The sequence below is a fragment of the Knufia obscura genome, assembly GCF_036327395.1.
Source record: "Knufia obscura strain CCFEE 5817 isolate CBS 148926 chromosome Unknown scaffold_7, whole genome shotgun sequence".
NCBI lineage: Eukaryota > Fungi > Ascomycota > Eurotiomycetes > Chaetothyriales > Trichomeriaceae > Knufia > Knufia obscura.
Window position 1 is genome coordinate 1,141,955 of NW_027042693.1, and position 14,179 is coordinate 1,156,133.

The following is a 14,179-nucleotide window of genomic DNA, read 5'->3' on the forward strand; positions in this document are numbered from 1 at the left end:
TTGCATGCATCGCTCCTTCCAATACTACCGGTTGCGCCTGCTTCACGATCACTGGTGCCTTCCCCGCTCACAGGATTGTGCCTTCCCTGTCAAGGCCGGGACGTGCCTTCCTCTCCTGTCAGGGAGCTCGTGACTGCCTCAAACGTCAACCGCCCCTTCTTCGCCGGTGGTCGCGCCTTCCCTCTAGTCGCTACTCTGCATCGCACCTTCCTCTCTGGTACGCACCTTCCCTAGTCTCCCGATCGTACCTTCCTCTTTCATAGCTGATCGCACCTTCCTCTTGCATTTTATAGTTAGCTGTGCCTTCCGAGTTGCACTTGCACCTTCCATCTCAGCACAACCGGTCGTTCCTGCCGGTGACTCAAGGCGTACCTTCCAGTTCTGTTCGCTAGCCAGGTAATTGCCGTCGTTCTGCACACCCGATCGCGCCTGCCTTGGAGCGGACTGTGCTTTCCTGCTGAGGATCACGCTTGGCTATTTCCGCTCGGAGCTTCTGCCCCCCGGTATGCACCATTCGCACGAGTCGGAGTGTCCGTTGGCGTGGGATGGATCAGATGTTCCAGATATACTTGATCGGTCGTGACTGCCCCGCCTATGCTCTGGGTGGCACCTTCTCTATGCTGTGATGCACCTGCCTCTCCTGCACTGTTGATCGCTATTTCCTTGCCAAGAAGGAAATCGTGCCTGCTTTGCTTGTCTGCGTCATACGAGGTCGCACCTTTGTGTTCTACACAGTTACTCCTGGCGGACACTGATCGAGCTTTCGTTGCGTGTTAGCAACGCTTGTACCTTATCTGTCGGTGTTCTCTGGGAGCTGTAACCGGAGCAATGTCAGAAGGAGTCAGTACGATAAGTGAGCTGGGAATGAGCAAAGACAAAGAGATGGGGGAGAAAGGCGTAACAGTATATTGGACTTGCTGATAAGCTCGATATCCTGAATGCGAATCTTCTTTCGCGCCCTTGGAGGTTCCTACTCAGGTCTAATTTCTGTTGCAGCAACATGGCATAACTCGACCTCAATACCAGCATTGAGCAAGACACTTATCCAAAGTCGCTGTGTGTCGCTTAGGCGGTCATTCTCGCTCTTGACTTCGACGAACATGACCTTACCGGGACCTCCTTCATCTTCGGCAGGCGGCTTCCAGAGGAAGAGATCTGGGACGCCGCCGCCTCGAGCACCATATTCTTGGGCTAGCACTCTCATTACCACTCCTAGCTTACCTAAACCGTCATCGGTAAAGCACCGCACGATCTCGAGGAAGTCGTCCAGTTCGTATTCTTCCCATCTGACGCCTACTACACATGTCTTGCGTTCTCTATGCTCTTCCCAGACCCGCTTCAGTATGCTTTCCGCTCGACCAGGTTCAGCAAGTTCATTGATTCTTGTATTGATCTCGCTTATTCTCGCTGAGTAGAATGCATCAGTATGTAGATCGAGCGGACATGTCTGATATGCTGTTTGGAAGACATTCGGTACGTAGACGTCGAACATGATATCGTAGAAGAGCAGGCCGAAGAGACACCGGAGTATGCCGCCTTCGGAGTGGTAGCCTTTGTAGCCCAGGACATACCGGTAGTGTGAAAGTGTTAGTGCCTCAACTGAGACATGTTCGTTCGTGTCGAGCTCATCGAGCCAAACTGTCTTTGCACCGCGCCGAGTACCAGACGGTGTCGTGGCACGCTCGCGGGAGCCGCCGGTGCTGTTAGCTCTCTGAAGCGTTCTCGAAGGTGTATCTTCTCGCTCTTTTACGATTTGTATGCCCTCTACTGTCCGCTCACGAGCTTTGCCAAGGCCAACATGGCCAAAGTCGTGCTGTTCTCGTCTGGGTAGTTTCAGCTGCTTCTCGAGCTTCATAACTCTTTTCTGTAGATCGTAGTGGTAGATGACATGGCATTCGTTGTCTTCGAGACCCTGTTCGCACGTGCGAAGAGCGACTCGTTTCCAGTGTTTCTTGTTCGCTTCTGCGCTCCTCCCTTCGTCGTTAAAGATGGCGTGCATATAGTGCTCTTCGAGGAGTGCTTTGCGTTGGTACCAGGCACCTCGCCTTGCAGCGTGGAAAAGTCTTTGATTGAGCAGCTCGGTAAGGATCTCATGCTCGCGTAAGTGATCTTTTAACCTGGCGAGTGACCACAAACCCTTATGTACTATACGTGTGTAGACCCAAGCTGGGCTGAAGCGGCGGAGGTATGCACCTTCGCCAGTCTCGTACACTTTTCGTTCCTTCTCCTGTTCCTTTGCAAGCAGGACTTTCCAGCGTGGGTATACCGCTGAGAAGATATCGTGTATTGCATCAATCTGCTTGTGAACTGGCATATTGCTGAATTCAAGAAAGTTGTCGACCTTGAATTGTGTTCGGAGGCTTGCTTCGAACTCAAGGAGCAACGATCTAGACTCGAAGATGTTGGCAGACCGGCTTACAATATAGCATGGGAAATTGCGGCGAGAAATTTTGGCAAGAATTAAAGTGGTTAGAGATTTGTCTGTCCATTCCGTGCTGCGGTAGAACACAAGATGCACGCGTTCGAACAGTTTGAGCGGAATTAGGGACAGCCGTATACACTTGCCTGTTTGCTCCAGAATCTTTGTAGTGTAATGTGCATCGCGATTGCCTCTTGTGTTTGGGGTATGCGAGCCACTACCCGTGTCACCTTCTTCTTCAGCCACGGAAAGAGCGTCCGAGCCATTGCTAACGATCGAATCCTCAGTTTCCGATCTCTTCAGAAAGGCTAGACCACTCTGCTTGCCGCTTGTTTGCCGAAGTTTGTGCAGCAGCTCGCGCTTGTTCTTGCCTTGCACCTTGGCTTCTTTTGCAATGACCTTGAGCTCGTCTAGCAAAAGTAAGCTGCTAGCTTCGTCTAGAGTACTGATGTGATCATCGCTATACTCAGCAAAGCGAAAACTCTTTCCGAGAGGCATAGCATCTTCAGGCAGTACGGCCTCGCCCGGAAATGTCTCAACATCCCCTTCAGTGTCTGGCAGCACTCTTTCTTCCTGTAACTGTGCCACGGCGCTGCCCATGTCCGCTATATCGCTGTGATACCCAAGCTTTGCAATGCGATGCCATGCTGATGTTTTCCGCAAGAAGAGCCTAACGTATAAATATTGTGATTCGTAGTCCAACTCATTCCAACATTTGAAGACGGCAGTCTCTGCCTCGTCAAAGAGATGACCTTCTTGTTCAAGCACAGTCTCCAGTGCGAGATTGAATGCATCTACGTATATTGAGCTCCGCCCGCGTACCCAATTGTTGTTCTCAATTCTCCCGTGTAAGCTGCTATCCGCCACCGCATCTTCTGTCTGACCAGCCTTGAATGCTTCATATGCCTCAATCGCGTCTTCGTCGGTCTGGACCGGGGATAGAGAGGTCTCTAGTTGCGTAGCAGAAGCTTTGGCCTCGTTCTGCGCGAGCTCGTCTGAGTCGTTGTCCGAGTCAGGAACTTCAGCTTTTCGCCTGCGCTTTCGGGGAGACACTTTGCTCGATCCTGGCGAGACATTACTATTGCTGGGAGAACTGAATCCTAGCTTTCTCCGCTTCGGAATAGGCGTCGGAAACTCAGCAGTGCCCTCGTCACTAGAGTAGAAACTGGTTGATGCTGGATGTGGTATTGTTGTTGTCGTCCCTTTCATGGCGCCATTGCTCTTGATTTGTAGCTGGTTGTGAGCAGAGAGCGACCTCTCCTCAAGCACCATGTCATGAACCACTTCGAATGCGGCTGTCAGTGTACGACTTCAATCGACAAGGACGAAACAATGTCCTTGCTCCGTGTCATCGAGTCTCAAAGACGCGTTAAGTGAATCGCGTAGTCACGAGAATTGACGTCACGATCGTTGCTTGCTGTCAGCTCGTTGGTAGCCTAGACGCGGCTCCCATTATTCATTCGGTCTTTAGGTGTCGAAGAGTCGCCTTTCCCAACACGCTTAGGTACTCTCGCCGGATTAACGTTGCTGTCACGACAGGGCTCCGAAGAAAATCCAGGTGGCTTGTTGTTCGTGCTATCTGTGGCAGCCGCAAGTCGTGCTCCTCAGCATCAGTACGAGCGGCATCCATGGGATTGTTTTCGGCGTCGAGGACGCAGGTGGCTACCTACTTGCTAGGGGTCTGTCCGTTCTCCATCGCCTTCTTGGTATTTCTCAATGCTTCCGTCTCCTTCGTGGTTACCGATCTTATTGGAAGAGATAAAGGGGTCGGCGATGCAGTCGGCAATCTGGGCTTTGCCGATGAGCTTGTAGCTCTTGTGGCGTGTCCCCTCTGGGGTCTGCTGTCAGATCGTATTGGAGTTCGGACAGTAAGTTGATTACTTTCATTACGCTTGCCATCAGTCGTTGACCATTACAGGTCTGCTTTATTGGGTACATCATCATAGGCATAGCTCTGTTTCTGTTCGTTCAAGCCAAAAATGTATATCCAGAGCTTCTCCTAGGACGACTATTTTTCAGCCTCGGTGCTGCAGCAGCATCTACCATGGTCACTGCAATTCTACCGACTATGTCGTTTGTCGACGAGCCTGGTAACAGCAATGGCAATGCGATCGGAGGGCGAAGGTACAATGGCCATGTTCAGGCCCCTTCGATAGCATCTGAAGCCACAATCACGCCTTACAACTATCAATCAAATCAATCCGTAGGTGATTCTCAACAACACCAGACAGCTAAAGCCGTCATCACGGACTCGTCTTCGAAGATCGCCGGATTCGTGGGTATGGCCACCGGTTGCGGAGCTCTAGTTGCTTTGAGCATATTTCTACCCTTACCTGCTCGCTTCCAGAAGGCCGGAGTTGAGCCTGGACCTGCATTACAGTACAGCTACTACATTGTAGGTGCAATCTCTCTGCTGCTTGCCGGTGTCTGCCTCATTGGCTTGAATGGTCTAAAGAGTGAGTCAAAGAAAGGATTCAGGTTTATGCTCCACGGACGCGACTCAGACAACAACACTCGCTCTGTTCGGGACACTATGTTCTCGACACTTGGTTTACTGTATCGTGCGTTGCTAGCCGGCTTCACACGAAAGGACATCTTCATTGGTTATGTTGGCGGCTTTGTTGCGCGCGCTTCATCGGTCGGCATATCGCTGTTCGTGCCGTTGTTGGTGAACGCCGCCTTTCTCTCATCAGGCCTGTGCGCACCTGCGCAGGCACTTGGCGAGCCAGCAGGCCTGCCAGATATCAAAAGACGATGCCCTCGAGCTTATGTTGTCGCAGCAGAGCTCACAGGAGTATCACAGCTTGTTGCTCTTTTGTGCGCGCCACTGTTTGGATACTGGTCTTCTCGCTTAGCGAACAAATCGATACCACTTATGTTTGCCGCCGTAGCCGGCATCATTGGTTATCCGTTGTTCGCGACGCGCTTCGACCCGCACGATGACAACAAGGGCGCCCGAGGGATTGCTTTCCTTGCTGTAGGCTTGATTGGCATCAGCCAAATAGGTGCTATTGTCTGCAGTTTGGGTATCCTTTCGAGTGGAGTGCTAAAACAGCAATATGAGGTCGACCGAGGAAATACGGCTTCTGACAACAGTACACCTGCTGCGAACGACACTTCCGAAAGTGCACCACTTCTCAGCTCGAATACTGGTAACAAGGGTACCGACACAAAATTGACTGAGTTGAAGGGCTCTATCGCTGGCATTTACTCCTTTTACGGTGGGGCCGGGATTTTGATCCTTACTAAAGCCGGAGGTGTCCTTTTCGATCAGGTGACTACAGCTGCACCGTTTTACATGATGGCAAGCTTCAACGGCTTGCTTTTGCTTGCAACCATCACTATGAGCCTTGTACGCCGGTGACGACAGTGCTATGGTGCCTCCGTTCACATCGAAGTCTTAGCTCAAGTATCCAGATGCTGCTGATCTTAAGGGCGTCGCCTGCTCCGCCGCAGACTTGTACCATTGCACTATCATGTCGACGACTTTGACGAGGGACGACGAGCTTTGACTTGTCAGTAAATAACTGGAAGCCGACGGAATAACCTGGTCAAAGCATGGATCGACTGCGGCGGCATGTGAACTCTCTCCGCACTGTTTGCCGATCTGTCGATCTGTCAGTTGCCGATAGTCCAGGTTCGGGCGTTGATGTCCCGGAAATCGTCATCTGGTCTCAGCCCGGTTTCGAAGACAAGTATGAAAGTTCGAAGCTACAGGCTTTGCAAAAATACACTATACCTGTGATTCTCTGATCGACTGATGCTTTCACGAAGATGAGGAATCTTGCTTTAGCTTCTCTACTGAGCTTTATAGCTGCAGCTCAAGTTCCATACTCAGAGTATGTCCTTACTCCACGGTCACGCACCTTACGGCCTGCGCAAGTTTATAACGTCAATGGTACGGTAGATGCCGCCAACGACTTGATCACCGGTCAGTCAGTAGCTACTACCTTTCGGGGACCTTCTGCTGTCACATACGATTTCGGGAAGAACGTAGCTGGTCTGGTATCGTTCAATATCAGTCAGGTAGCTGGTTCTGGGGAGTCCTTCATTGGCATATCTTTCACCGAGTCGAATTTATGGATCAGTTCAGAAGGCTGTGATTCAACAGCCGATGCGGGCATTGACCAAGCATTATGGTGGTCTGTCGAGCCTGATGGCTATTACGCAGCGGAAAAGCAGTACCAGAGAGGTGGGTTTCGGTACCTGAATGTCTACCACAACACTACCGGGAATGTCACCCTCACTGATCTTACCATTTACTACACCGCCATACCTCACTATACTGAAGATCAGCTCGCAGCGGGTATTCAGACAGGCTACTTCCACTGCGAGGATGAGCAAATCAACAGGGTATGGTACGCTGGTGCATACACAAACGAAATTTGTACTATCGACCCAACGACAGGCAATTCTCTCATCTACTTAGGTGTAGTAAATTCAACGTCGAATATCACAGAACCGCTACCATGGTACAACAATTATACGATTTCGAATGGTAGCGCTGTCTTGACAGATGGTGGCAAGCGTGACCGCTTGGTGTGGCCAGGAGATATTCTTATTTCACAGCCTGGAATTTTCGTATCATCATACGATATGGAGATGTTGCGAGACTCACTCGACTCCCTACTGGTCTTGCAAAATTCTTCTGGCGCACTCCCTTATGCCGGCCGGCCATTCGGAACTGCGCTGCCTATCTGGTCGTTTACTTATCATCTACATAGCCTTACTGACATTAACGACTACTATCTCTACACTGGTAACGAGACATATCTCATGCAAAATTGGGACACGTACAAGTTGGCGTTGAACTTCTCTCTATCGTTCGTCGACGAGTCTGGCATGGCTAACGTGACCACCTCTGCCGACTGGCTACGATTTGGAATGGGAGGCCACAACATTGAAGCAAATAGTATTCTTTACTACAACCTGAATCAAGCTATCGCTCTTGCGAATCACCTCAACGACACGTCGGAGTTCACAAAATCATGGCCAGCTATCGCCGAGAAGGTCAAAGCATCCGCCAATGAAGCACTGTGGGATTCAGAACGAAACCTGTACCGCGATAACGACACACAGCCTCTTACTGACCTGCACCCTCAAGACGGTAATGCATGGGCCATTCTCAGCAATCTCACGCTCAACACAGAACGTGCCATCAATATCTCTCAAGCACTACAGGCTAGATGGGGTCCATATGGCGCCCCGGCTCCTGAAGCAGGAGAAACCGTGTCGCCGTTTGTGAGCGGCTTTGAACTCCAGGCTCATTACATTGCTGGCCGGCCTGAGGCAGCAATCAACCTGATAAAGTTGATGTGGGGAGATTTCATGCTGGAAGACCCTCGAATGACAAATTCAACGTTCATTGAAGGTTATTCAACGAACGGAGACCTGCATTACGCACCATATAACAATGACCCTCGTATATCACATGCCCATGGGTGGGCAACTGGACCGACCTCAACTTTGACCTTCTTCGCTGCCGGCTTACAGGTCACATCCGCCGCAGGCAAGACTTGGCTCATTGAGCCGCAGCTTGGCGGGCTTCAGAATGTTGAAGCCGGCTACAAGACAAAAGTTGGGAGTTTCTCTTCTCGGGTTGCTGCCATGGAGGGTGGTGGTCTGAATGTGACATTCAGCACTCCTCCAGGCACTTCCGGAACCGTTCGATTGAGGTACTCCGGTGGCTTAGGTAGTCTGACTGTGACCAACCTTGAGGATCAGAGCTCTAGCACTAGCAGAGATCTAGCTCAGGGCTTATCCAAGAGACAACTCTCAAGTGATGAAATGGAAGCAAGAGTCGTGTCTGTTGATGGGCTAGAAGGTGGCAATTATACTGTAATACTTGAGTTGTCAAACTGAGCTCATGGCACGTGTACTTGCACATGAGGGAGGCGGATACCGGGATGAATCGGTTGAGCAGTAAAATATTAATGTGCTGAGCTCCATGCCACTTGCTGAATCATTTCACCCATTCCGCGACAACGGGATAGAAGTTCTTGCCTATACGTTTCGCCGAGACTGCTTTGAACAATACCCCATGGTACGCTGGTTGCACCGTTACGGGAATGCATAGGTTTGTAGTTTATTGGACACAGTTGTATCATTTGTTCCTCACAGTAAGCCTTCTGCGCAGCCGAAGCTCGCGGGCAGCTAAAGTAGTGTTTTGGCTCATTGTACTGGGTAAAAGAGGGAAAAGGTGGCAGATAGTACACGGATCAGAAGTACACCAAGTAACGGCTCGATAAGAGCAATATTCCACGTTCGTGCTTCATACAATTCATGAACCATTCAACCATGTCATGTCCCTGTCTATGTCCGCTAATACATACAAGAACCGCCCATTTTCCCTACCAGGACCTGTCTGTTACTCCTGTTGAGCCCGCAGACACCTTTCCATGCAATGCGGAGCGTAAAGTACCCACCTAGTAATCCAAATTCAAATTCAAACTTCAATCCTTCTTCATCTCCGCCACCTTCGCCGCCAACTCCGCAGCCTTCCTCCTATCCTTCACACTCTTCCACCTCATAACCCAACACGCAAACGGAAAAAGACAACTCCCCACCACAACCCACGCAAGCAACACCCCAAAGTTCAACCCCAATCTACTCTTCGTCCCAAACACGAGCGTCTTGCTCCCCTCCACGATATGCCGTAGTGGCCACGCATACCCCCATTTATAGAAGTCGGACGCTAACTCAATAGCGTAGAACCCCGTTGAGACATTCGTAATGACCCAGAAGATGAGGAAGAGCGCGCTGAATGGGAGTGGTGACATTGCACTCAGGAACATCGCGGCGTTCTCGCATGTTAGGCCTAGGGCCGCCATGCCGACGAAGTTGAGGAGGAAGTAGACGAAGAAGGTGGCGTGGCCAAGGTAGTTTGCGTTTGTGATTGGTTCGGTGGGTGTCCAGTGGCCGTTTCCGTCGTTGAGGGGGGAGGGGATCGGTGGTGGTGTGTGGCTGAAGGGGATTTGGAAGGCGAGACTAACGAGGCTGTAGCTGAGGGAGAGGAAGAAGTAGGCTGTTATTGTGGCGCACCAGCGGTAGATGATCAGCTGGGAGAATTTTAGGGGTGGATGGGGCGAGAGCGGGTTTGGCAGGATGAACTTCATGTGGGTTGGAATGAAGAATGTGAAGCTGAAGAAGGCGATGATGATGAGGTAGATTAGGCCGATTGTTATTGTTGGGATTGCGGTTGGGGGATCAAAGGGGCGGAGATTGAGGAGGGTGAAGCTTATTCCTGGTGATACGGCTTGCGGGACGCGGGAGTAGGTTGCGACGTCGAATGTGTCGTTGTTGAAGACGGATTGGGCCCATTGTGTGGAGAAGGTTGAGGTGATTCTTAGAGCGAGACTGCTTAAGACGGGGACGACGTAGAAGTTGTAGGATTCGATGTCGCGGGCCTGGTTGTAGATTATTTGGGCGGCGCCGAAGGGGTCGTAGGATGTGTTTCCTGTGAGGACTGCTTCGGTGAGGAGGGCTGTTGCGTTGGCGTGGATGATTATGGCGGCCCAGTATTGTTCGTCGTAGACGGCTAGGCGGGCGCGGATGGGATCGTTGTCAAATTCGGAAGGGTCAACGAAGACGAAGCCTAAGTGGTCGTAGTGGGAGTCCATTTCTTGTTGACATGCTTCGCGGACGAAGGGCCCGATGAGTGGTGTGTAGGACTCATAGGGACCGGGCGTGCCTTCGAAGGAGACGACGGCGACGTGCGCGGTGTGGAGCTTGTCTTTGACGTCGTAGAGGACGCCCCAGTAGATGGCGAGGATTCCCATTATGGCTATGCATAATATGAAGAGTGTTTGGATATATCTGAAGAACACTTCTTTCCGTGTATGAGCGAGGCCTGCGTGCCAGAAACCGACGGCTGCAGGCGGTGATGGTTTTGCTTTCTCTTCGTCTAATATGTCTTCTGAGTCGGCCTCGTTGATGTCTTCCGAGTCTACTTCGTCGAGGAGTATGGGTTGCATTGTGTCGGCAGATCTAGCATGATGCCTCATGCTACCGAACCGTGTTATCCCAGGAAAGACATCTCGACGTTCGACATGGAAGAGGTCCTTGCCAGCGGCATGGTCGATTGATTTCTCGTTAGAATTGTCCGTAGATAGACAATCCTCACAAACGAAATCTGACGCATAAGCTGTGGGCTTGTCGTCTTCCGCTGTATAGGTCGAGCTGGTACTTTGAGAGTCCTTCCCAGCGTGCTGGTACATGTCAAATGTCGTTGGTCAGTCTAGACCATTAGCTGCAGTTGGAAAACCTCAAGTAGCATCTCAGAGGTCATGGAGAGAAGGTGAGGTTTCGAGTACCGTGTTTTGTATGAACGATAGATGGGCTAACAGCCTCGTTTGTCATTCGTCTATCGGTGGTATGTTCGCCGATGTCTCAACCACAATCCTTTCCACATTCCCCAGGGCACGAACGTGGTGAGGTAAGAGGGGATCCGGCGATCGTGACCGGACTCAGTGATAGACTAGTATACTTCCGCTCTTGGCGTACTGATCGGCCAGTCACAATGTGTCACTGGATCTTAGGCGACCTGTAGAAAGCATCATAAGGCCAGTCTTGCATGGGAGAAGCTCAATGCTTGTTTGCACTTGATATCCGTTGCATCGACGGCTGCCCCAGGTTGCAGCAAGTGTTCTCCAGCAGAGGCCAGAACTGACATATTGCTGACAAGTACCACTCGTTCGTGATGATGAAGAATTCGTTCGTGATGATGAAGGAGGCATTCTTCTGCAGCTTGAACTCTACACTCCAGCATTAATCACCGTTGTTTGAAAGTGCATCGTTTGGCACAGCGATAACTTCACTAGCGTACCAAGAGCAGTCAGAAGCCAAATGAGCCATCGTACATTTACCTTTTGACAGAAGTCCAACCTGGTATCGTATCTCTTGAGTGGACATGCTGTCGGACTATGCGATCATCATTATGCACGTCCTCTTACCGAATGCACGGAAAGTGTGTTTGATAGGGCCGACGGAGTTGATCAATTGCCCAAAACTCGTTGGTGCGCAAGCTAAAGTTTATGCTTGCCTCGGTGCCTGATTAGAAACACGGTCGCAACAACAGACATATATGTACGTCGAACGTCAGTTCACAACGGTACTGGCCTCCTCATGGATGAGAGACGTGGTACATGTCGTGGCCTAGAACTCAAGATAAGCAGTAAAACTCGGGGGGAAGCTCATTTAGTTGCCGTTTGCCAAGCATCGGACTTTTCAAGCTTCTCCACCGGAGATCTGTTCGATGATCGTCAGTGGCTGCAGCCATCCTCGCTCTCAGGCTCACATGAAAAGGATCGCGCTTGTATGCCACCTGATGGCTTATTAAGAATCATCGTACAATATTAGTACTGGTATAGTGTTCGACCAGCATAGCAGTCTCTAGAATTCTAGTCTAAGGTAAGGCCTACCGGCATTGAAGGACACTACCGTTTAAGGATTTCCGTGCGAGCCCAGCAACTTGCTGTGGGCTGCGAGTTCTGGGATTACCATCCCACGCTGCGGTAACGTGTTGGTCTCGGTCAGTTTCAGGAAAAACCGACATCCTTTTGGACCAGGGAAGATGCTCGCGGGCGTCATATACCACCTGAACAAGTAGTGGCCTCGTACCACGCATCGTTAAACCATGCGACGATCGCATGAGCCTAGAACGACCCGGGGATCCGCATGATACTACGTGCTCTCCCACAATCGAAGTGGTACGGTCGGGGGAAGTGTCGTTGAACAGCGCGGGCTACCATTCAGAGCCGATAAGGCTGCTCTTGGTGGGCACGCTCCGGAGAGACCGACGTGAGCGCTCCTGAACGAAAGTTTCCTCACATCTGAGCGGGGTGGGTGTTCACCTTGCTTCTCCGGGTGTCACTCCGTATATGCGGAAAGCTCCACGACGTGCGCCGTCCTCAGCTGCGGACCTTTCACCCTCTTACCCCCTTAAAATAATAAGACCTCCCATAAGTACGAGCATACCTTCAATACTTGGCACAGTTACTCGGTTGCAGAGCAAAAAAGCGTTTGTCACGTAGACCTGGCGAGAGTCGAACTCGCGACTTTCGCATAACTCGAATGAGCCATAAGTGTTGACATTGAAGCCAATGCTTATAAGACTGGTAAAGTGTTAGTAATGATGTACTATAGATATAGGCATGTGAGGTACTAACACGACACGCTAAGGAAGATATTAGCTTCCAATATAGGCGACGATAGTGGTGAGGCAACAAACCTAACCACTGCGTCACAGGTCTTCGTTTGCTCGAGCGAGAAAACAAGAACCTCGTCTGATTTCGATGGTCGAAACTCAGCAATTTTGGAGCATTTTTCTGGTATGAAGTTCATCATCTTTTGTATAGGTTACGCATGTGCTGGGATCGGTTGTTGGATGGTGGTCAGTGGTCTCCTCGACCTCAATGCTTGCATTATTTATGTATGACGAGGTGGTTGCCTCGGTGTCTCCTACTGTTCAGCATGTGTATCAGATATGAATTGAGTTGCAATTGCGACGGTCAGCTTTTGGTAGTTCAAGAGCTCTCACGAAAAGTTTTATCGGAGGAATTTGTTGATAAGAAACCTCTGAGTCCAAGGATCAATATAGGCTACCTCTAGAAATTGACTCCCGCGAACAGCTTATATCATTGGAGTCCTCTGAGTCGCTCTCACGCGAATTGCCTTCGCTCACAGTGTTTACGCCTGCCTCCCCAATCTATCTGGTTTCAGTTCAACTGGCGGCTCTTCACCCAGTTACCCCGACGCCATCCCGGCGTCTGCAGCAGAATGGCTAGCGACTCGAAACCCGAAGCGGCCGACGAAGAGGATGACTACCTGACGATGATCTTCGAAGAGCCGGACACAAATGCTAAAAAGGAAACATTGACGCAGAAGAAGCGTAGACTAGCCCGACAAGCAGAAGAACGAAGCAGGCCAAAGTCGAAAGCGCAATTAGCTGAGGAAGAGCGCGCAAAGAGAGAGGCTGCGCTGAACAATTCAGACCTCGACAAGTCCAGCAAAGGATTCAAGATGATGGCGGCTTTGGGATACAAACCTGGAGGTGCGCTGGGCAAGGACAACTCGTCTAATGGTGTTTCTGCTCCTGACACGCGGTTGCGAGAACCTATCGGTGTAGAGATGAAAGAAGATCGCGGCGGTATCGGCGCGGACTCTGAGAAGAAACGAAAGTTCCGTGAAGAGGTTGAGAGGAAAGCAGATTCTGAAAAGCGCCAGAAAGTCGACGCTGACGAGTTCCGGATAAGACAGCAGCAGGAACGAGAAGAGAAGCGTAGAGAAGGCCAATACTATGGCGCCATGAAGGTCGCTGAGCGCCTTGAAGAGGAAGAACTGAGCAGTGAGAGTACGGCAAAACCAACCAACAGCAGACCCTTGAGCAGCTACAACGTGCTCTGGCGAGGTCTTGTGAAGAAGCGGCTACTCAATGAGCGAGAAAGACGCATGCGTTATGACATGGACCAATCCCTATCACGACTACCAACATACGATGATCCCGACGAGGAAAAGGTCGACCAGATCGCACTATCTCGCAAGTCACAGGTGGAGGAGGTCGACCTCGAGCTCGATCAAGAAGATAAAGAGCTTGAAGAGTTCGAGGCGCTCGAGTCCCACGAGAAGCTCGACAAGCTTGTACTTTTCTTACGAGATCAATGGCATTACTGTTTCTGGTGCAAATTTAGGTATCCTGACGCAGAGATAGAAGGATGTCCGGGCACGACCGAGGAGGATCACGACTAGACACGAAGCATGCCA

At 50.8% G+C, this 14,179-nt stretch overlaps 4 protein-coding genes across 4 annotated transcripts; 2 read left to right on the forward strand and 2 right to left on the reverse strand.

The window, feature by feature from the left end:
- Nucleotides 1-970: 970 nt before the first annotated feature.
- PMZ80_006610 (uncharacterized protein) lies at nt 971-3,691 on the reverse strand (the record flags this gene model as incomplete). Its single annotated transcript, XM_064875022.1, has 1 exon — nt 971-3,691. One exon carries the CDS (start codon nt 3,689-3,691, stop codon nt 971-973), a length of 2,721 nt encoding a protein of 906 aa, XP_064729422.1.
- Nucleotides 3,692-4,047: 356 nt separating this feature from the next.
- Nucleotides 4,048-8,281, forward strand: PMZ80_006611 (uncharacterized protein; the record flags this gene model as incomplete). Its single annotated transcript, XM_064875023.1, has 4 exons — nt 4,048-4,287; nt 4,338-5,771; nt 6,234-6,258; nt 6,303-8,281. 4 exons carry the CDS (start codon nt 4,048-4,050, stop codon nt 8,279-8,281), a joined length of 3,678 nt encoding a protein of 1,225 aa, XP_064729423.1.
- A 590-nt stretch (nt 8,282-8,871) lies between these two features.
- On the reverse strand, nt 8,872-10,635 carry PMZ80_006612 (uncharacterized protein; the record flags this gene model as incomplete). Its single annotated transcript, XM_064875024.1, has 1 exon — nt 8,872-10,635. The coding sequence occupies one exon, from the start codon at nt 10,633-10,635 to the stop codon at nt 8,872-8,874; it is 1,764 nt and encodes a 587-aa protein (XP_064729424.1).
- Nucleotides 10,636-13,195: 2,560 nt separating this feature from the next.
- Nucleotides 13,196-14,164, forward strand: PMZ80_006613 (uncharacterized protein; the record flags this gene model as incomplete). The annotated part of the gene is made up of 1 exon (XM_064875025.1): nt 13,196-14,164. One exon carries the CDS (start codon nt 13,196-13,198, stop codon nt 14,162-14,164), a length of 969 nt encoding a protein of 322 aa, XP_064729425.1.
- Nucleotides 14,165-14,179: the final 15 nt, after the last annotated feature.